The sequence below is a fragment of the Sinohyriopsis cumingii genome, chromosome 17, assembly GCF_028554795.1.
Source record: "Sinohyriopsis cumingii isolate HCF-2022 chromosome 17, ASM2855479v2, whole genome shotgun sequence".
NCBI classification, from domain to species: domain Eukaryota; kingdom Metazoa; phylum Mollusca; class Bivalvia; order Unionida; family Unionidae; genus Sinohyriopsis; species Sinohyriopsis cumingii.
The window spans coordinates 58232793-58256680 of NC_142977.1; the positions used below are offsets into that span (position 1 = coordinate 58232793).

General features: G+C 34.3%; 1 protein-coding gene across 1 annotated transcript in view; it reads left to right on the top strand.

Moving 5' to 3' along the window:
• Nucleotides 1–23888, top strand: part of LOC149778839 (uncharacterized) — a 37619-nt gene that overhangs the window by 1973 nt on the left and 11758 nt on the right. Inside the window, exons 3-10 of the mRNA XM_089939587.1 lie at nt 3749–3905; nt 5155–5310; nt 7136–7267; nt 8780–8845; nt 13260–13386; nt 17572–17740; nt 18680–18775; nt 20884–20986. Coding sequence (XP_089795713.1) covers nt 3749–3905; nt 5155–5310; nt 7136–7267; nt 8780–8845; nt 13260–13386; nt 17572–17740; nt 18680–18775; nt 20884–20986 — 1006 coding nt within the window. The remainder of the gene's footprint in view (nt 1–3748; nt 3906–5154; nt 5311–7135; nt 7268–8779; nt 8846–13259; nt 13387–17571; nt 17741–18679; nt 18776–20883; nt 20987–23888) is intronic.

Here is a 23888-nt window from a genome sequence, read left to right on the forward strand (position 1 = left end):
CCCAGATCTCCCATCATATCAACACAGATCTACATATGCTATTAAATAGACCCAGTTTTGCCATAACATAGACCTAAATCCAAAAGCACATAGACTTGCTCTAGATCTGCCCTCACAAAGAGCTGCCATCATATAGTCCAAGATCTGCCAACACATAGACTTAGATCTGCTATCATGTAGACTCAGATCTGCCAACACATTGACACAGATCTAGATCTGCCACACCTAGATACAGATCTGTCATCACATAGATCTAGAGCTGCCACACCTAGACACAGCTCTGTCATCACATAGATCTAGAGCTGCCACACATAGACACAGATCTGTCATCATATAGATCTAGAGCAACCACACCTAGACACAGATATGTTATCACATAGATCTAGAGCTGCCAACATATTGACCAAGCTCTGCCATCACACAGACTCAGATTTTCCATATATAATGATCATGATAGAGCTGCAACACCTAGACACAGGTCTGTCGTCATATAGATATAGAGCCACCACACCTATATACAGATCTGTCATCACATAGATCTCGCCACACCTAGACACAGATCTGTCATATAGATCTAGAGCTGCCAAACCTAGATGCAGATCTGTCATTACATAGATCTAGAGCTGCCACACCTAGACACAGATCTGTCATCACATGGATCTAGAGCTGCCAACACATTGACACAGATCTAGATCTGCCACACCTAGACACAGCTCTGTTATCACATAGATTTAGAGCTGCCACACCTAGACACAGATCTGTCATCATATAGATCTAGAGCAGCCACACCTAGACACAGATCTGTCATCACATAGATCTAGAGCCACCGCACCTAGACATGGATCTGTCATCACATAGATCTAGAGCCACTACACGTAGACACAGCTCTGTCATCTTATAGATCTAGAACCACCACACCTAGATACAGATCTGTCATCATATAGATCTAGAGCTGCCACACCTAGACACAGATCTGTCATCACATAGATCTAGAGCAACCACACCTAGACACAGATATGTCATCACATAGATCTAGAGCTGCCAACATATTGACCAAGCTCTGCCATCACACAGACTCAGATTTTCCATATATAATGATCATGATAGTCGGCAGATCAGGGTTTGTGCTTTTGAATGAAAACTTATAAGTGTATATTATTATATCACAATGCTTGATATTATGATTTTATACTCTGGTTATCAGGATAAGGCCAAAAAAATGTTTCCAATTGCACAGGTTTTAAAATTAGGTAGGGATATTTTTTTGTTTCTTTAAACATTATATATATATATATATATATATATATATATATATATATATATATATATATATATATATATATATAATGTACTCAGCACATCAAATACTGGGCTAAACTAGATGCACAAATTAATTTCAGGAATTTTTTAAAATTTTTATTTTTTTTGTAATTTTTTTACCTGGGCGGTGCTTGGGTCGGCCAAAAGAAATTAGGGATGGTTGGCCAACCAAAATGTATTTTTTTGTGCACTGACTGATATAACATTTTTGCTGATCATTCCTAAAATTTCACAATCCCAGTTAAACATACTGTGTGTACTTTCATATTTTTCTGAATACTCTTGCAGAAAGTGCACAGATAACATCACATCCTTTTCTGGTTGATATTTCAGATAACATCACATCCTATTCTGGGGGATATTTCAGATAACATCACATCCTTTTCTGGGTGACATTTCAGATAACATCCCATCCTTTTCTGGGGGATATTTCAGATAACATCACATCCTTTTCTGGGTGACATTTCAGATAACATCACATCCTTTTCTGGGGGATATTTCAGCCCTTTTTATTTGTTTCCCAAGATTTCTGGTACTTCTCATGATCATATATATGGCCAGGCTCATTTTTTCATCTAATTTCTGGATGTTTCTTTGGCAGCTGTATGCTTTGTATAGCACTGAGTTTGCCCCTGGCTCATTAATTAATTAGGAAAATGTGAATATGATATAGTTTTATTATTTCACCTTTTAATGTAATGTGTTCTTAACTGAAGATCATTAATACTTTGAATTCCTTACAAAAGGTCTTGAAGTTCCTGGTTACTCAAAACAAAATGCACCAAAAATGTTTGCCTGTTTTACATACACATTTTTATGAAAGATGATTTCATTTGTTATGTATATTTCTATATTTAATTTGCATTGTTTGTTAGGGTTTTTAAATTTTTTATTTCATGATATATTGTGGGCTATGTAATATTGTAGTTTTGTTTAGCTGACCTTGTCCGAAATCAGTGACAGTTCTGTACACGACATTGTTTACCTTTTTCTGACTGAAGGATAAATATTAGGATTATTATCTTGGTCTCAGTCAAGGACATTTTGTTTAACATGGTCTTTATTAAAATCTTAGTAACATACCTTTTAATTTAACCTTTGATTTTATCTTTTAAACATTTGGAACCTTCCAGAATGAAATTTTCCATTAGGTAATAGCTTTTTTTTTCTAATGCTAATTATGACCTAGGTCAGGTAGAGGAGTATAAAATCTTGTTTACTGGAAAAATTATTTATTCCTTCAGTATCATCTGAAGCAGAAATCAGTCTTACTGTTGTGTCCATTATTTCATTTGGGTGGAATTTATTTATTCAAATTATTTAGTCACTGGAAATACAAAGTGCTTATCTAAAATAGTATTCTTAGAAATAGAAGCTTGTGTTTTATAGTGAAATTCAAACAAGGAGATATTCTTGGGTATTGTTATTGTAATTGAACTAAAGACTGTTGGCACATCACTACTATTCAGGTTATCATAGACACATCAATGCTTCCAGCTTTTGGATTATTTTTTACTAAAGTTTACTCAGAACTTTATTCTTTAGGATTTGTGTTAGCAATTGTGTTAGCAATTCTAGGAGTATTTGGGATTTAATTCACAATACCATCAGTTCTGTTTTTGTTTTTTTTTACATTTTCACTTTGTATTCTAGAGAAATAAATTGTGTCTTGAATTTTACAAAACTTGTTAGTGTTCGCTCTTTTTTGTTACTTTGTTTAAGACCATAGAGTTGTAACACTTCAAACATGAAATCTTGTGCATTTTTTTCCAATTTTAGGTTTGGTCATCAAGTTCATTTAAGTTTCATTCCACCGAAATTCATACAGATTTATAGGGTGTATGGGTTGGATTGCATAGACAATATCACCAATGTAATAACACAGATGTTCAGTGCCTCAGATAAGATGATGATCTCATTATGATGGATACTTGTACAAACCTTAAAACTGTCACATATAATGGATGGTATAGAAATTCTGTCACCACAGGTCACATCCTACATTTTAAAGTTACTCCCACAAGCCTTGTCAGTAAAACACACCATGAGGCAGGGCATGATGTTGTGTTTGAAATGAACTCTGACATTACCTGATGGATAATTCCACTGAAATGTTCGACGTATATTTTCGTGTGCATTGTGTATTGGGCATCTAACAGTCCAAATTGTATCACTGGCAGAAGTGCATCAGTCAGGAGAAATAAACAAAGTGCAAATGCATCCTTTATCATTTCCATAGAGTTATGCAAAGTTTGTGCATGGATGTTTGAAAGTTTGTAAATACAGGGGCTATACTGAAACTTAAGATATAATTTCATCATTAATTTATTAATTTGAAAATCAAAACTTTTGGATATACTGTCCAACCAATAATTCTTTTGTTCTTTCCTTGCATTAAATTTTTCAGTTTTATTTTAATTAAATTTAGGGAACAAGAAAAAGTAAGAGAAGCCGGAAACAAACTAGGTCGTTTTCACCAGATGCTGTCAAGAAATTGAAATCCAAAATGAAGAGAAGGAAAAGAAAGGGAGGCAACTCCAACTCAGCTACATCTTTTAATAGACCATGTGATAAATTGCCTAATGGTAATTACATTAAATGTACCAGGAGGCTGTATATTCACTTAATTTAGTGAAAATAGTGTGATGGAAAAAAGAACAGATTTTCCAAATTCTCACAGATAAATTGATTTCAATGGTAAAATATAAATATATTCTGTAGAATTGGGATCATGCACACAGATGTTTATTGTTTAAATTAGTGAATGTCATATGATCTTATTTAAAAAAATAAGATTTGATCTTCACTGAAATTAATTTTGATGCAGTAATTTCAACAGTTTCCATATTATTATTTAGCTGTAAAACTTTACAGAATAAATTACACTTACTGTTTGTATGTGTGTGTGTGTGTGTGTATATATATATATATATATACACACTACTGCTACTTTTTTCTCACAGGAGCAGATTATGCAGGTTAGATGTTATATAAATATAGAGATGAGTGATATAATTACAATTATTTTTCTAGCATGTATAATAATCCTGTACTATAGTGCTGTTAAAGGGAGCCATAAAATAGTACTATATGTATATATATATGTAATATATATACAGTGTTACTGTTACATAATGTAATGGGATCATGACCTTAACAGCCTTACAACAGAGACAGTGTTATAATGATGTGCCTTGTAATGGGGTACATTATACAGTGTTACTGTTACATAATGTAATGGGATCCTGACCTTAACAGCCTTACAACAGAGACAGTGTTATAATGGTGTGCCTTATAATGGGGTACATTATACAGTGTTACTATTACATATTGTAATGGGATCCATGACCATGCATTCCTTATAAAGGAATAGTGTCATTCTGAGTCACCTTATCCTGGGGTTCAGTATGAATGGTATAATAAAACAGAAAGTCATTTGAACATGGAAGAAATGCATTCCATAACGATGTTGGTCTGTTTTGGGAGGTAGAGCATATTGCTGCATCTGGTATTGTGCTTTACATATTTTGTTTACTTCATTATTCTTGTTGCAGTAAAGGGCACTATAAACTAACATCATTGAGAAAGTACTTTATTGATGCCTAAATGACTTTTGCTATATTATATAATTATATAATGTGATAGGAGTCTTGACCGTACACACCATTCTAATGGTGCTCTGTTGTATTCAGGTGTCTTATGCTGAAAAACATAAATGATGATGGGAGTTGAACAGGCTAGAGTGCTACGGGTGGATTTTAATGTATAAATAACTGAAAAGTCTGGCGATAATAAAGCTTAATTACATAGATTCTAGTTTTTATTTCTTTCTAGGAATGCCATTCAGTTGTTACCTGTGTAAGTCGCCATATGTGTGTAATGACACAGTTAGAAGTTTGAAGAAAAAGAAGCAGTCTCGGCATATGCCATACCCTCGGTGCAAGATCAATCCTCAGACTGGACAGGAAATGCTTCTTTGTAATGCCTGTGGTAAATGCAGACATTATTGACTTTTACATTAACATATTATTAATATATCTGTATGACTAGGGACAGTCTTTTTGACAATCACATTAATATATCTGTATGACCAGAGAAAGTCTTTTTGACAATCACATTAATATATCTATATGACTAGGGACAGTCTTTTGACAATCATATTAATATATCTGTATGACTAGGGACGGTCTTTTTGACAATCACATTAATATATATGCATGACTGGGACAGTCTTTTTGACAATCACATTAATATATCTATATGACTAGGGACAGTCTTTTGACAATCATATTAATATATCTGTATGACTAGGGACAGTATTTTTGACAATCACATTAATATATATATGCATGACTAGGGACAGTCTTTTTGACAATCATATTAATATATCTGTATGACTAGGGACAGTCTGTTTGACAATCACATTAATATATCTGTATGACATGGGATAGTCTTTTTGACAATCATATTGATACATCTGTATGACTAGGGAGTCTGTTTAACAATAACATTAATATATCTGTATGACTAGGGAGAGTGTTTAACAGTAACATTAATATATTTGTATGACTAGGGAGAGTCTTTTTGACAATCATATTAATATATCTGTATGACTAGGGAGTCTGTTTGACAAACACATTAATATATCTGTATGACTAGGGAGTCTTTTTGACATTCGCATTAATATATCTGTATGACTATGGTTATAAAGTCTATATGAAAGAAGATTTGTATGAATACAGCAATATTGTATGACCAGGGGAAGTCTGATTATAGAAAGTATGACTAGGAAAAGTCAATATGAGAAGGGATAGTCTGTATGACTAGAGAGTATTTGACTAGGAGAGTCTGTATGACTTGGGAGAATTGTATGACTAGTGGGAATCCTGTTTGACTATGGATAGTCATTAACTATATCAAGAGTATATGACTAGGAAGAGTCTGTATAACAGGAAAATTTATATGATAAATGTTGAGTGCATGACTAGGAAGAGTCAGTAAGAATAAGAAGAGTTTTTTTATGACTATAGAGAGTCCATATGACTACAGATAGACTTGGAAGAGTCTTGTATGACTAGGGAAGGTCTCAGTGACTTGTGAGAGTCTTGAAGTCACGATATCACAATTGCATAAATTTTACTGTTGGAGAATTTTTTGTTCTGTCAGACAGACAGTGCATTACATTCATAGATGTTTATTTTAATGACATGTCTTGTGTAATTTAAATAAACCATTTTTCATACATTGCAGGAAAGTAAGGAAATTTGCATGTTAATAATATTGTTTATTAGGAAAGGAAAATTATGTATATTACATGATCTTATTGACATAAATCAGTACTGTACAATGCTAGATTTGAGAAGTTCCTTTTGGTTTTTCTCGCCCAATAAATGGGTGCAACTGTATGATTCCTATGGTGCCCTTAGGAAAGACACAAAAACTGGGGGTTTTATTGCCTCAATCTCAAAAACCCAGTTCTCGGGTTGAGAACTGACACCACTTCTGAAGTGGGAGTGGACAAGAACAAATGTGGTGGAACATTTATGGTGTCAATGTCCCATTACCTTTTTGTGTTGAGATCAACTCGGGCTGATAGGGTAAGTACACTCAGGCACGTCTGAGAACATATACTTGGCATTTGGGCAAGAATCCCAAACAGGTTGCTCAAAGAATGCCCTAATCCCCAAAGACTGCATTCTTTATGCTGTAATTTCACTGTGAGTTATCATGTATACTTGTTTATAAGTCAAGTCCAACTGCAAACTGCACAGACCCAGATCTGCCATTGCATAATGGAGATTATTGTATTTTGTAGGGCTAGCATTTGACAGACCAATCCGACAGAAAAAGCCGAAGAAAGTTTTGTCAGAGAAGGAGAGAGATGACTATCTTACAAAGGCAAGACAGTTTGCCAAGACTCTAGCGGAGAAGTTTGGAGAACCAGCAGGTATTATATATATATATATATATATATATATATATATATATATATATATATATATATATATATATATATATATATATATATCTTTCCAAAGTATTTTCTGAAATTTCAGAAATTAATTCAAAATTTGAACCTAATCAATTTGCCTTTTTTTACGAGTAGTTTATTAATAAAATGTTTGGACTATCAGAGTTTGGACTATCATGTCACCAGTGATAACAGAAAACAGAAGTTTTAATAACAAAAGTTTTGAAAATCTAAGTTTTTTTTTTATAAGTGCAGTTCTTATGAGATTAGTGTTAAGGATTATTATGGTCACTAAATTAGAAATTTGATGAGCAGTTGAATGGCAAGAACAGAAACAAAGGAACTCGTCTAAGCATATTCCATAAAAAACTGGGATTTCCATTTTTTTCTATAACCAGTCATGTAACTTATTCAGACAGCTTTGATGGGCATTTAGGCAATGAAGGAATTATTTACACACACTGAATGAACTCATGGCATGATTTTAATTTTAATTTAATTTCAATTTATTGATCTTTATTTTAAAACTAGTATAAAGTTTAAAAAGGTTAAGACCAGAGCTAAGTAGTTTTTCAACATGCTTACTCTTGGGTAAAGGGGGAATGTTCAATAAACATATGTCAAGTTCTCTATATTGGTTCTCGCTGTTTTGCTAGCAACCCATGCTGCACTTTTAATATAGGTTGCCTGTTTCAACTCGGGCTACATGTACTTACTTTACAGAATAACTAGTATTACTCGTACTGCTATATTACTCAAACTGCTCATGGAGCTGTGGTAGCTCAATTTGTAGAGTGTTGGACTTGTAGTCCTAAGGTCACAAGACTGATGCCTGCTTTGGCCAGCCCATGTTGGTTGCCTTGGTGTGATCTTGGGAAAGGCACCTAGCTCCCATTTTCTTGTCATGATATAACCAATAGTGTGTTAAGGATGCCATTTAAACAAGCAAAAAGAAAATAAAAATCCAGGGGAGAAAAAAAAAATGAATGCACAAAACAAGGTAGCACGTTTAATATGCACTCTTCAGAGTATTCCTATTGCCTTAGGATGCAACTCAACTCGGAAATATATTTTGTAAAGAACATTACCATTAATCTTCATTTCTACAGATCATTACCACTGGATGCCACAATAGTCTTGAAACTTGGTCTTTATATTGCAAAGAGTAGTAGTGATTTTCATTATTTTTTGTTGCCAGATGCCATAAATTCAGATTAGGTAGGGAAACAATTTCTTTCTTGTAAAAATAAAAGTTTGTGGATCATTTTGATAATTCTGAATTTCTGTCTAGAATAGGGTGAAGAGGAAGAGAATTGTTTTCAGATTGTGCTGAGACAAACATAGGGGTACATGGTTTTTGTGTAATTAGTCTTTTTAACATATGGTACAATATTAATTAATGCTTGATTTTTAGAAATAAGGATTATTAAACATAATTTAGTTTGACATCAGTTTATGTTTTGCTTTTGTTTTGCTTTGTTTATTCAGCTAGCAGACTGTATTGCCCACCAATAACAGATAGGATTTGTGGTTGTATCCAGAAGTATGTAATGGGTAAGTGTTAATTCCACATAATTTCTCTGATTGTGGGTAAGTGTTAATTCCTCATATTCTGTCAGATTGTGAATATTTGAATCTCCTAAGTTACAATATAATTCCTACCATCAGTGCCAGAATTCTTCCATTTTGGAAATTAAAAGGATGACATTGCAAAATTTCGGATATAACATTAAAACTATACATTTCTCCAACAGAAATGCTGTTTGTTTTTTAATATTATTTTCTTATTAGTGTTGTTTGGTTTTTAGTACATACAACCTGATCAACATGATGCTTGCATAATATATATGTCATATGGTGAATTCATTCAAAGCATTTTAGTGTCTGGCATTTCCAGCAACTTAAACCTTCATTGAACACTTCAGAACTTACCAAATTCTAGAATATAGAGAAATTATCAAAGGTACTTGATGATCAGATAGCTCATTTGAATTTAAATATTGGGAGTTGATTTCCTTTACATTTTATGTACAAGGTACTTAAACAGAATCAGTTTTAAGTATATATATATATATATATATATATATATATATATATATATATATATATATATATACACACACATCATAAGTAAATGTATCATACATAATCATCTGACCCTTTTGAAAGCAATCACACTGAATATTTGTCTTAGAGCCATTATGAAATTTCCACATAAATGCCGGCATATATTTATTATAAAGTCTGTTTATTTATAGTGCTTTGATATTATACAATGAAGTTGGTGTCCATAACTGCCAACCTCATTATGGATTGAACTGTTGTATAGTGAGAATAGTCCAAATTTTGATGAATGTTGTTGGGAGGGGGATACTACACAAACATATAATTTTAGTTTGTGTTAAAATATGTTTTTCACTTCAAAGTATTTGCACATTTAATTATTTAAAAAAGCACAGTTTTCAAAAAGAAATAAAGATAGATAATTGTGTGCATGTCTTTCAATAAGTAGTGATGCTAATATAGTTAAATAGAAATTGGAAAAAAAAATCATGCTTCTTTACCATCATCAATAGAAAATAGTGATGTTACATGCTTTACTGTTCTCAGACAATTGTGATCAATTTATTTCTCATGCTGTACTGGCCATATGTTGTCTGTCCAGCCAATAGCAACAGTTTATTATTGCTTCTTCTTCTAAATTGATTGAAGGATTGCCTTGAAACTTTACACGAAGATTCATCCTATGGTCTAGTTGGTCCTAAGTGAAAATGATTCTGATCTAACTTCCAATATGGCAGCCACAGTGGCCATTTTGAAATTGTTTTTATTGCTAATCCTCCTGCGTGAGTTGTGATATCAAAATGGAGTTTTCATTAAAAGACTTTTTATGATATCTGGTTCATTCTAAATGAAAATGGTGCCAATCCAATATCCAATATTGCCACCAACACAGCCTCGTGAAAATCTTGCCCTTGCTACTCCAGAGGAATGGATGATCGTATCAACAGTTAGTTTTCACTAAAAGACATTTATGATGTCTAGTTGGTTCTAAATGAAAATTGTGCCAATCCGATATTCAATTTGGCCACCATGGCAGCCATCTTAAACATCTTATCACAACTCTACTTGAAAACAAAGACATATTGATATGGGGTTTTCACCAGAAGACTTCTTATGATGTCCAGTCGGTCTTAAATGAAATGGTGATGATCTGACAGCCAATAGGACCACCTCAGTAGCCATCTTGAAAATCTTGTTAAAGATACTCCTGAATGGATGATCATTCTTGAAAATATTATCTCTGCTCCTGTCCCACTGGATGACAGTGTCAGCATGGTTTTTCCACCAATAGACCTCTTTTGATGGCTCAGTGGACCTAAATAAAATTAGTGCCAGTCATGGGTCCAGTACGGCTGCCATAATGACCATCTTAAAATCTTTGAGGGACTCATTGTTTAATTATGTACTGATTTGGTTGTATGCTATCTAATCATGTTGAAATTGATTTCTTTATGCTTTTTTGTCCTTTCTGCTTGGTAAAAATGAGTGGATGAAAATCATCCAGACTGGAAGTGAAGTCTCTTGATCAGATTTGATAAATCTTCTGCTTTGACTTTTCTGGGCTGTCCTATGTATGGAAATATGTAGAAGAAAGATTGTAGGATGTATTTGTGTCCCTCCTTATATTTTGTTATATTACTGTTCATTTTCTATGGCAGTGCTCAAAGAAAAGGGCAGGTGACTTTAAAAATATGACAAGCCCTGACTGAAATTACGCAAGCCTGGACTCCAATTTCCATATGCCCCAAAATACCCTTTTCTTAATATTATTTCCACACAACATTGCAATTGCTACACTTCAAATATTAATTCAGTAGGAGGTTTGAAGGTAATGAAGGGCTCGTTAGTTTTGATCACTACATTTTCTAGAGACTGAATGGTCCTGCTGTTCCAACTTGTCTGCTGGTTCTCTGAGCGAATCCTGGTCAAACCAAGTTGACGTATGTTGATATGTTGTTTACAGTATGTGCAAATAATTAATTGCCCCCACCCCTTCTTTTTGCTGATGTGCTTCACAAAGTAAAATTCCATCAACCAGGAATTCTGAAAGTTATTTTTGTTGAGTTTTGCTGTTAGTTAATTAATTCCATAATCAGCTTAAAGAATGAATCACAAGTGAACACTATTCTAACAACTGAAATGATCATGCTTTGCATCTTTTATAGTTGCAGTAAAAATCTGACTTCAAAGAAACGTTGCCACTGTTCACAAATTGTCAAAAATCTATAATACATGGGGCTTAAACATTCTAATTCAAGGCAATGATATGTAATAACTTTCTTCTCCTACATTCATCAAGACAAAAAAATAGATCTCCACTTTTTTTCTGACATTACTGGCAGTACTACCAGTAATGTCCAAAAAAAGGTGGAGATCTACTTGTTGGTATAACATACATATAACATCTCTTTGATTTATCTATATTGAGCTGTTCCACTTCCTGATCTTACCTATGTAAATTAGTAGTGGGCTCACCCAATGCATTATTCACACACATCTCACTAGCTATTGTCAGCAAATTAATATGTGAAATGGTTTATACCTGACCTCCTTGCCTTTTAATTGTTGCAGTTTAAACTGCTCAATGGATAGTTTTAGCTCCAGTCGTGACTGTTTACCATTTATACATGCTGTATGTAATGGGCATATTCTGGAAGTATCTTTATTGTTTACTTTTTTTAAAATTTTCAAAGATTACTGAAAATTTTGTTTCTGCATTTCTTCAGTGAGATCCATGTTTTTTCAATCAAATTTAGAAGTTTTTTCAACAAGCCCAGTGGGTGCCTTACTTAGAATACAGGATGGGTCAGATCTGAAATTAGTGGGGTCCTGGGTGTATGGCTATCTGATAGTTTTAGCACTGTCAATGGGATTCCCAAAAGTTCAAATCATTGTGACATATTTTTCATTCATTTGATATGGTAATTCATCTCGAAGGCTCAACCATATTTTCAGTAAGGTACATTGACCTGTATTTGTATATTACCATATGTTAGATAGGTTGCAATTACATGCTCAAAGGATAGTTCCAGGTTGTTTTGTATAATGTGTGTTATTAGTGGACTAAGAATAGCAGTCAGATGAATTCTGACTAGAGCGTAATTCTAATTTTAAAATTATTTTCTGTCAACAGACCAATGTAGAGATTATCAGAGATGTGTGGATTACATAACTTTGTAATACATCAAACATGATTAGCATGGTTATTTCCTTATGTTCAATCATGTTTACTCAAGTATATGAGACAGATTTTAAATCTATTAAATTATATAAAAAATTGGTATCATTGAACAGAAAATATTAACTATACAAAACATAAAAAACTGTTATATTTCAGGATGTAATTGCTGTCAGAAATCATATTTAAATGTAGACTGTTTTACTGCAAATGACCTCTGACCTTAGAAGCTCTCAAATATATAAAGAGCAAGATTGTATGTAATGGCAGTTGAAGTATCAGTTTGTGTATTGTACAGTAAGTTTTATGCTTGTATTCCATGTGCTCTTAATTGATGGCACAGATGTTGGGATGGAAGAAACCAGAGAACTCAGAAAAATTCTGAGTACCCATGGATGGTACTGGCTTCAAAAAATTATGTCTCAATATTTTGTCACCAAATTTTCAAAAAATGTTGCCAAGCAAGGAGTCTGTATTTTTCCATGTCTGTTAATGTATCAGCAATGAAAATTTAAAAAGATGGGGTAATTATTACTTTATTGACAACAAAGAATACCACAATATTATAGCATATATTTTTATTATATGACTGTTTTGCATGCTTATTTATAATGTTTTACATTATTAAATTGTTATTGTTTCATAAAAGTAATGAAATCAAATGTCAGATGAGCAATGACATTACCAGATGCACTATCCAAGCTTATAACTTTGTGTTTATTGTAGAAAATGATGAATTGTACGAGACTAGAGGCCAGGAACTAATAGAGATGCTGAGAAAAGCTTTACAGCTTAGTAAAGAGAAATGTTACAGTACAGCCGAGACTGCAGTATCACCACGGAAATGTAGAAGGTGACCGTTTAATTTACCTCAATAATTGTATTGTTGTCTGTAGCGATTGCAAATAATTTTGGGTACGTACTTATGAGGATTATTTTGGAAAATGTTGGGTTTTAATTAGGGCGAGGCCTTTTTTATAACTCAAACACAACACAACATACCCAAGAGCATGAGTTGCCGAGGTACTACTGAAAAGTTAATAAAGGGAATAGATATTGATAGTGTGGGGTGGGTGGGGGTAAATAGTTGAATACTCATTTAATAATTACATTGAGAATCATTGGCAGTAAAAGGCATGATCTTGGTATTTCTGTATAAATTATCATTGTTTACAGTATATCCAATCTTTGAAAGATCATTTGAAACATTCCTCAAGTTGGTTCCATTTGAAACATTCCTCAAGGTGGTTCCAACACAAATCACATGTGTACAGCATAAAGATGGTGTATCATGTCACTGGTTTTTGCATGTGAATGTGGATAAATTCTAGTGTTACCATAGATTCAGAATAATACTATTTATGTGAAAAAAGAGTGACAGTTGTTCAGAGCAACAATAATATCAAAATTCTATCTTATATTAGTGAAAATATGTTGATGCTGCAATTTCACTGCACATTATAAAAATATTTCTGCTCATCCTGGAGCAAATCTCTAGTGCTGAATCAAAAATTTATGTTCACTGTAAACTTTGGATCTTGCTTCTTTATATAAAATCCAGTCTGTGAAACAACATTAGTCTTGCATCTTGCAAAACTTTGTCTTGGTTTCTTTGCAGTTGGTGATCACATGATTTACAAATGAGCATGATACACCAGTGATTAGATATTTTAATTATATTGCAAGTACTTGCAGTATTCTCAGTGTTCAGTTAATGTACTGAAATGAGCTGACTTAATACTTGATCAGAAGTTTTTAGGCATGTATGATTTGCATACTTTTAACCTATTTTTTCCTACCCCCATTTGCTTGAGTTGACACAAAAGACTAATTAACCTGATAATTTAATGCAAATCAACTTTTAATTGATTGTAGCAATGAAACCAGCATTTCTGCAAGTTAAAGATTGAAACACAGTCATTACTTAATTAGATTCTCAATGCTAATTCTCGTGGCATCGCTGTGACATTAGGGTGACACTTTTCAAATTTGAATACCAGAGGGCGCATCACATTTATGATGATTATAGTAGTCCCCCTCTTATAAGGCCACCCCTAATGCATCAGGGAAGTGGCCTTATAATGAGGGTGGCCTTTCTAGAGGGGGATGACAAATGCAAATAGTAAATACATATGAAGAAAGTCACAAGTACATTTAATTCTAAAACATTTAATATTTTCATTAAAAAAATCACATGCATGTTGTGAAATAAATGTAAAACAAACTGTGTCATCATTTTCAAAAGAATGCTATGAATAACCATTGATAAAACTGTCTTTATAATTATGTTACAGATCACAGCATCTGTCACTTTGTTGGTAACAGTCTAAAAAACAAACCAGTCTCGTCACAATAAAAAATATCCTTGCTGTCATATCCCCTGTATATATCGTTTAGTCTTTTGTTCCAGTCTTCGACAACTTAATTATTAACATCAGCTGATTCTCCACTAAGGACAGAACACTTAATATTGTGTCGCACTTGAAATCTGTGCAACCATCTGTTACTTACAGTAAAGTCGTCATATCCCAATTCAACTGACAAAATTGTTGCTTTTTCTTGTCATTCAAATCAGGATACAAACGTCTCCTGGCTCAAACAATCTTCCTTTCTACATCCATTTCACCTTCCCACTTCTGCAGAATTGTTTCATTATCTTTCACGATATTGTTTATCTGAGTCTTCCCGACATTAGTTTTCTGCAAGGATCCTCAACACCCACCCAAACCCCACCCCCGTCAGTTGAACTATTTTCACTTTCTCTTCTAAACTGAGAATTTTTCTTTTCCTCGATAACATGTTGATCTTTTTGCAGTAAGTTATTCATGTTGTGAACTACAAAACTGATAAAACAATTTTGTATCCATCTAAACAAATTGCTGTGTGTTTTTAAAGGAAGTGATCTTGTCACGTGATTTGTTAGTCGCAGTCTGGTACCCTATTGTTTTTATACATTTCTTTACTCTAAGTGAGAGAAACCAAAATGGCTTCGATATGTACCATTAACATCACACAGATTTGACCTCGCGGCTGTTAGGATTCATAATTTTGACAATTATTGTCATTAGTAATAGCCACTAATTATCAAAGTGAACGAGCTCAACATCTTACTAAAGTAAGCCATAAAGGCTATCAAACCATTTTCCTGCTGACTTGGGTATTGTACATCGATACTGCCACTTCTCAGTTGTTACTACTGTTCAATAATTGTAATCTTAACAATTATCAGAGTGACTAAACCGGACATCTTATGATAACACAGCAGTAAAACTAATTGGATTACATGTACTTACCCTTTTGTATGGATTAAAATTTGAGTCTTTCTCGGTTTTTATGGAATAAATTTGGCTTCTCGTGAGGCATAAATGATATAATATTAACCTTAGTGGTACATGTACTTTACTCAACACTTCTTTCAGTAACGAAAACCTGACATCGGGAAACTTATGAATAAAATACTGGTTCTGGATATATATTCAGATAAAATGCATCCGCTTGTGAGGGGTAAATTTTATATTATTGCACTAATATGCTGGCCACTGGTCACATTAGCTGGGTGGCCTTTCGCGAGGGGTACTTTTGAACACAAACTCATCAGTGCCAATGGATTTTGGCCGTAAGGAGCAAGTGGCCACTGGTCAGGGGGGCCGTTCAAGAGGGAGACTACTGTACACCAAATTGAAAGATATTGCTAAAACACAAATTTGACTTGACAAAACGTATTTAAGACTCAGTTTGACTTGATATCAGCAACTTAGCAGCTATTTTTAGAAGTCACCCAGCAGCTTGATACTAAGATAGGATACTCTACTTTCACAGGTTTAGCATTGACAAAAAACATAATTCCCTTGTGGCTGTATTTTGTCTATCTCTGCAATATTTTGCCTGTCTCACATATGACATGCAAAGCTGCCACTTAATATATCTTTGGAGACAGGGCCAGGACCAACTTTAGGGTAAGGTAATGTAACTTCCTCCACCTTTTACCTATTGTCCTAACATTATGATCAGGTAATGTATTTGAAGAAGATACCAATTTATTAAGCAAAATATTTTTTCAATGCTTCTTAACCAGTCATAATACAGGTACTCAATCCCAAGACCACTGCATAGCTACACCACAGGAAAAGAATGACTTCCACCCCAGTAGAGTTTGATATATTATGTGATTTTTTGTAACAATCACATTATCCTAAGGGAAAACACTCTTGTATCATTTATGATTCATTGGGCAGGTGATGTTTGCATCTTTTATTCTGAGAGGGCTTGATTTGCAACCTAATGGAAGGACTCCTGACATATTATGAAGAACATATTTTACTTCAAAAATCTGAGAAGTTGAATAAAGTTAAGTTAAAAGATTTATTGGAAAGAATGCTACCCTTTGAAATGTTACACATGAAGTACATTTTTGTTGCAGTTTTATAAAATGTTTATGTATCATGTTTCATGCCAGATGCTTTGTAAAACTTGACTGAGTTTACCCTGCTATTGGTGAATTGTCACATGAATGGTGTCATTCATTGGACGTTTACGTATACATTAAGCATAAAAGGATTGATTTTAGTTCATTATTTGACCACTCCAATGGCCTAGTGGATAGAACATCTGCCTCGGATGCAGAAAGTCGAGGGTTGGAACCCCAGCTAAGTCATACCAAAGACTTTTATTAAAATGATACTAGCAGCTGCCTTGCTTGGTGCTCAGCATTAAGAGGTTAGTATTAGGACTGATCAGCCTGGTGTCAGGATAATGTGACTGGGTGGGACACGATGCTACATGTCTGTGGCATGATGCTTCAGTGCTAAACTATCACTATAAACTGTCACAGTACAGACATTGTTGCGATATAACTGAAATTTGTTTAAAGGTACATTAAATATCCAAAACACACACACACAGGTTGATTTGTTTTCTTTGTAAGACATAATATATAATAATTGCCTTCCAATTTCTTCCATTTTATTCTCTGTTTATATGAAAGATTTCAAATTAATATCACTTGCAGACTATCTCATCTTACAGTTCTTTTCTTCAGTAAAAATGTTGGTTTGGGAAGTGGCCACAAACGATCCAAAATTTATACTGAATTTGTCTTGAAGTCTCGTAGCCACTTGAAGAAAGGAAATGGTCTGTGTGAAAGAGGGTCCCAGAGGATTCTGCTGTATTCTAACAACTTTTTGCATAAAACCTTAAAGACGGAAAAGGTATGACAAGTGGTATTTATGACATTTGCAAACTGTTCATTACATTAGCATTGAAATGTTTAAATGAAGTTCTTTTGTTTTTGTTTCAAATTGAAATATTTCGGCAATTTTTCAATGCCAAAAAAACTGCATGGTTTCAGATAATCTATACTTTTAAAAACTACAAATTGAAAGAATATTTTTTCAGCAATAAATTGTCATAAATTCAGTAATGTCATCATATTTATTACATGAAATTGTGTTGCGGTGAATTACTTCAACAGTATGTCTCTTGGAATATCTATGCATGCGTTAATTAGAACAGAACTTGCATTTTAACTAGGAATATTGTATTTTCTAAAATATTTCAGACAAATGTATACATCTGATTATCTTTTATCGGTTTATTGAAATCTTGTAGTCATTTTGAACCACTACACAAAAATAAAATGTTCAATTAGAAGGAAATTTACAATAAGATACAGTTCAAGGTTCTAGATTGTTGAAATATGTTCCGGAAGAATATCATATTGGTCTTTTTCAAATTCAGTACTAGAATTACCAAAGAGAACATGCCTCAAGCTTACATAGAATTCAGCAAACTGATTTGATAAAATTTAAGTCCAATTAATCAAATATCCTGAGCCGAGACTTTGCTCCTATCCTGATCAGAGCATTAAGACCTGATTTGACAGGTGTGATACTGGGATTTAAGCGATTTGACAGACCACTCAAGAAAGATGTTAAACCCCATAGCTCAGATGTTTCCCTTGCGCCTCAGATATTCCCTCATTGCTCAAGTCATTTCCTCATGCTCAACCTATTCCCTTGTGCTCAGGTTATTTCATTGTGCTCAATTATTCCCTCATGCTCCATGTGTGATTTATGTAAAGTTAGATAAAAGAAATTGGTGCCAGGACTGGTCCTTTGTGTCTATTGTTATATTTTATTCCATTGCAGAACTCCAGCAGACTTCTCAAGAGAAAACTTGCAGGGACATTGGTTACCTTCACCGAGATACTATCTAAACCCTGCTGTGTTTACAACTGTGTTATGGTAAGAATTAGAACTGATTCTTGGTACTCTAGTTGTGTAACAGATTTGCAGTTATGATCAGTGTAAACCTGGATCTGTTGTCATATACTGCAACAGATCAGGGTCTGTGTTGTTGGTTGAAGGAAGAATAGACAGATCTACACATGCAGTATGCAGATCTGAGATTACATAAGTCACAGTGCTACACGCTGTATCACTGTTAGTGGTAGTGATACTTGAGACAGTGCAGTAGTAGAGTGTTAGTGATATTGATTCATTAGACAATACAGTAGTGGTACCCACTGTTTGTGTTAGTGACAATGATAATTGAGACAATATGTATGGTAGTGGTACCCACTGTTTGTGTTAGTGACAATGATAATTGAGACAATATGTATGGTAGTGGTACCCACTGTTTGTGTTAGTGACAATGATAATTGAGACAATATGTATGGTAGTGGTACCCACTGTTTGTGTTAGTGACAATGATAATTGAGACAATATGTATGGTAGTGGTACCCACTGTTTGTGTTAGTGACAATGATAATTGAGACAATATGTATGGTAGTGGTACCCACTGTTTGTGTTAGTGACAATGATAATTGAGACAATATGTATGGTAGTGGTACCCACTGTTTGTGTTAGTGATAATAGTGATACTGATACTTGAGACAATACAGTAGTGGTATCTACTGTGTGAGTTAGTGGTAGTGTTACTTGAGACAATATGGTAGTGGTACCCACTGTGTGTGTTAGTGATAATAATACTTGAGACAATATGGTAGTGGTACCCACTGTGTGTGTTAGTGATAGTGTTACTTGAGACAATATGATAGTGGTACCCACTGTGTGTGTTAGTGGTAGTGTTACTTGAGACAATATGATAGTGGTACCCACTGTGTGTGTTAGTGGTAGTGTTACTTGAGACAATGTGATAGTGGTACCCACTGTGTGTGTTAGTGGTAGTGTTACTTGAGACAATATGATAGTGGTACCCACTGTGTGTGTTAGTGATAGTGTTACTTGAGACAATATGATAGTGGTACCCACTGTGTGTGTTAGTGGTAGTGTTACTTGAGACAATATGATAGTGGTACCCACTGTGTGTGTTAGTGGTAGTGTTACTTGAGACAATATGATAGTGGTACCTACTGTGTGTGTTAGTGATAGTGATACTTGAGACAATATGATAGTGGTACCCACTGTGTGTGTTAGTGGTAGTGTTACTTGAGACAATATGGTAGTGGTACCCACTGTGTGTGTTAGTGATAATAATACTTGAGACAATATGGTAGTGGTACCCACTGTGTGTGTTAGTGATAGTGTTACTTGAGACAATATGATAGTGGTACCCACTGTGTGTGTTAGTGGTAGTGTTACTTGAGACAATATGATAGTGGTACCCACTGTGTGTGTTAGTGGTAGTGTTACTTGAGACAATATGATAGTGGTACCCACTGTGTGTGTTAGTGGTAGTGTTACTTGAGACAATATGATAGTGGTACCCACTGTGTGTGTTAGTGATAGTGTTACTTGAGACAATATGATAGTGGTACCCACTGTGTGTGTTAGTGGTAGTGTTACTTGAGACAATATGATAGTGGTACCCACTGTGTGTGTTAGTGGTAGTGTTACTTGAGACAATATGATAGTGGTACCCACTGTGTGTGTTAGTGATAGTGATACTTGAGACAATATGATAGTGGTACCCACAGGATAAGCCCATCATTAGATTTTACATAATTTTGGCAAATGTTTGCTTAACAGAGCTTTCTTCAATGGTAAGTCCACCCCTCTCTTTAAAAAAAAAATTGAAAAAATAACAACACTGGTTCCCTGGTCTTTGGAGAAATACGTAGCCTTTGAAATCCTAGTACCTAGTAGTACAGGGCTAAAGAATAGGCATTTGGCCAAATATTGTAATTTCATGTACTAGTTGGACACTTTCTAAAATAGATGACCCCATTGTGATTATTCTTGTATGAGTCATACATAATTTATTTGAATAGGTGATTAATATACAGAGTAGTTCTATGGGTCTTAACATTGATTCCATGATAATTTGTACCCCCATGAAAATAGTTCATTTACTGTATTTCATTAATTTTTCAATCAATTCCTGATTGCAGATGGCTGCCACCCATTGTCGTCTGCTGGAGAAATGGAGGGAAAGAGCTCTTACCTCGCAAGCAGAGGCCCGTAGGGTTATGGCAGAAATGCTGACACCAGCAGGTATATAGCAATGCTGTTGATACTGTTGTTCTTGGTGGTGTTTCATCATCATAATTTTCATTATCATCATCATTATCATCACTGTTATTGTTATTGTAGTTATCAAATTAGTCTGCATCTTTTTTTTGGTTTCTATTTATAGATGATTGTAAATCTTGTGATCAAGCCATGCTGAAATTGAAGGCTTATGCTCACTCCAAGCATGGAAACACTTTAACTATTTATTTATAAGTGAACTCTGAACGAAATTTGTTACTTGTGTATGGATTAAGTTGATGACTGACTGTGATGACATTGGAATGGGATTACACTATAGTTTCGTCCACAAAGCATCGTGAATTTTATCCTATCTATAATTCTGTAAATTTTCAGGTTAATGTCATTAAATGTAGCTAAAAGGAACTAATTCAGTTTAAATATATAGTGTAAAACAAATTAGGTATTTTTAGCTACATTTCATGGTGCTGACCTGATATATTGCTGAGTACAGATAAGATAAAATTTGCAATGCTGTGTGGAATTAACTATTTTGTCTTGGTATTGACATGTGACGCTGTCCATTATGAACACAGCTCCTATAAAGGTCAGAAATGCGTTATGAACGAAGCTCCTGTAAAGGTCAGAAATGCATTCATTTACCTTCATTACTCTAAACTATTGTTTACAAAATAATTTTCTCCTCTCTGTGCAAGTGATAAACCATGCATTGATGAGATCAATTGATTAACATTTGTACCGACTTTTTCCATCCTTGCTGGTATGAGGTACTGGTAGTAAAAGAAATGCCAGATCATTCGTTGTAAAATTTCTCAGAGTTGGACATTAAAAGTTGCATTTTGTCGAATTAGGCAGGTCCACGTTACTTCGGACCAAAACTTATGCCCGACATAATTGGCTTATCAACTTAAAAGAGGTAGAGATAAGCAGGTAAAAATTTGCATAACAAACAAGGATTTTTCAGGATTAAACCAAAATGCTCAATATACACAGGTTCTCGAGATAACTGAGGTTAAGATAAGTGGGTTTGACTGTATCTATTTTCATGATATCATACATAGATTGATATTTTCTCTGCTGAATCATCCGTGCATAACACCTTTTGGATTATCACTAATTATCTAAAGAAATTTTTTATTCCTAGCTGACTTTTAAGCTGCCAGAGCAATCTGATAATCATCATTTAAAAAGGATATAGGTCTCCATTTTTTAATGCATTTTCTATCTTTTTCTTTCCTTGTGAAACATGTGATAGCTCTATGCGTTTGAAAGTCTGAATGTATTCCTGCAGGTATATCCCTGGTTTATTAATTTACATAGAAAACACCTTAATTCTTTTAGAACAAAATAATTTGAACTTGGTAGCGAATTTGTCTCAGCCTAGACTTCTTCCATTTTCGAGTATGTTTCCAAGGCTTACCACATTCATGGATTATAAGTAGACCCATGCACAATTTTATTATTTTTTAACTTCATCATGTTAGTGAAGACCCTTGCATGATTCTCTTATCTCTTAACTTTATAATGTTATTGATGACCCTTTCACAGTAGTCTTATCTCTTAAATTCATAACGTTATTGATGAATCTGAGAAACATCATCTTTGTGAAGTTGAACACATCCGCATTTATACAGTTCCTTATAAAACTGTTTATAACTTTCATAATATCTGTTTGATGTGATAAATATGTCCCATCAGCTAACATAAGCTCTTTGTTTTATTGACAGAATATTTTTAAGATTTAAAAAAATGTATTTTGTATTTCTTTACCCAAACTTTCACTGCCTAGCCTTTGGTCTTAGTGTGACACCTTCTGTATATTTTTGTTCTTGATTCCCTTAATTCTGTTTTCTTTCATTTTTCCTTCTATTTTTTCTCCGGTCTCCCAGAACAACTTCACCAAGGATACTTAGATTTCAACCACATTTTAGCATGCAACTTCATGCTGAAGATTTATTGAATAGGTTTGATTTTTCCAGTGTTCTTTGTGATCATTTACAGGATTTGCAGCTCCTGATTTCCTTTAGTTCCTAACTTCCTTGTGATCATTTACAGGAGTTGCAGCCCCTGATTTCCTTTAGTTCCTAACTTCCTTGTGATCATTTACAGGAGTTGCAGCCCCTGATTTCCTTTAGTTCTAACTTCCTTGTGATCATTTACAGGAGTTGCAGCCCCTGATTTCCTTTAGTTCCTAACTTCCTTGTGATCATTTACAGGAGTTGCAGCCCCTGATTTCCTTTAGTTCCTAACTTCCTTGTGATCATTTACAGGAGGTGCAGCTCCTGATTTCCTTTCGTTCCTAACTTCCTTGTGATCATTTACAAGAGTTGCAGCCCCTGATTTCTTTTAGTTCCTAACTTCCTTGTGATCATTTACAGGAGCTGCAGCCCCTGATTTCATTTAGTTCCTAACTTCCATGTGATCATTTACAGGAGTTGCAGCTCCTGATTTCCTTTAGTTCCGAACTTCCTTGTGATCATTTACAGGAGTTGCAGCTCCTTATTTCCTTTAGTTCCTAACTTCCTTGTGATCATTTACAGGAATTGCAGCCCCTGATTTCCTTTAGTTCCGAACTTCCTTGTGATCATTTACAGGAATTGCAGCCCCTGATTTCCTTTTGTTCCTAACTTCCTTGTGATCATTTACAGGAGGTGCAGCTCCTGATTTCCTTTTGTTCCTAACTTCCTTGTGATCATTTACAGGAGTTGCAGCTCCTGATTTCCTTTAGTTCCTAACTTTCTTGTGATCATTTACAGGAGTTGCAGCCCCTGATTTCCTTTAGGTGGCGCTATACAGTTTTGCATTTTGCATAGGGTTAAGATTTTAAAGGAAAAGAATTTCCCCGGATTTCCTCACTGGTTATACTGGCTGTTTAAAAAAGACCTTGTTTATCTTAGGTATAATT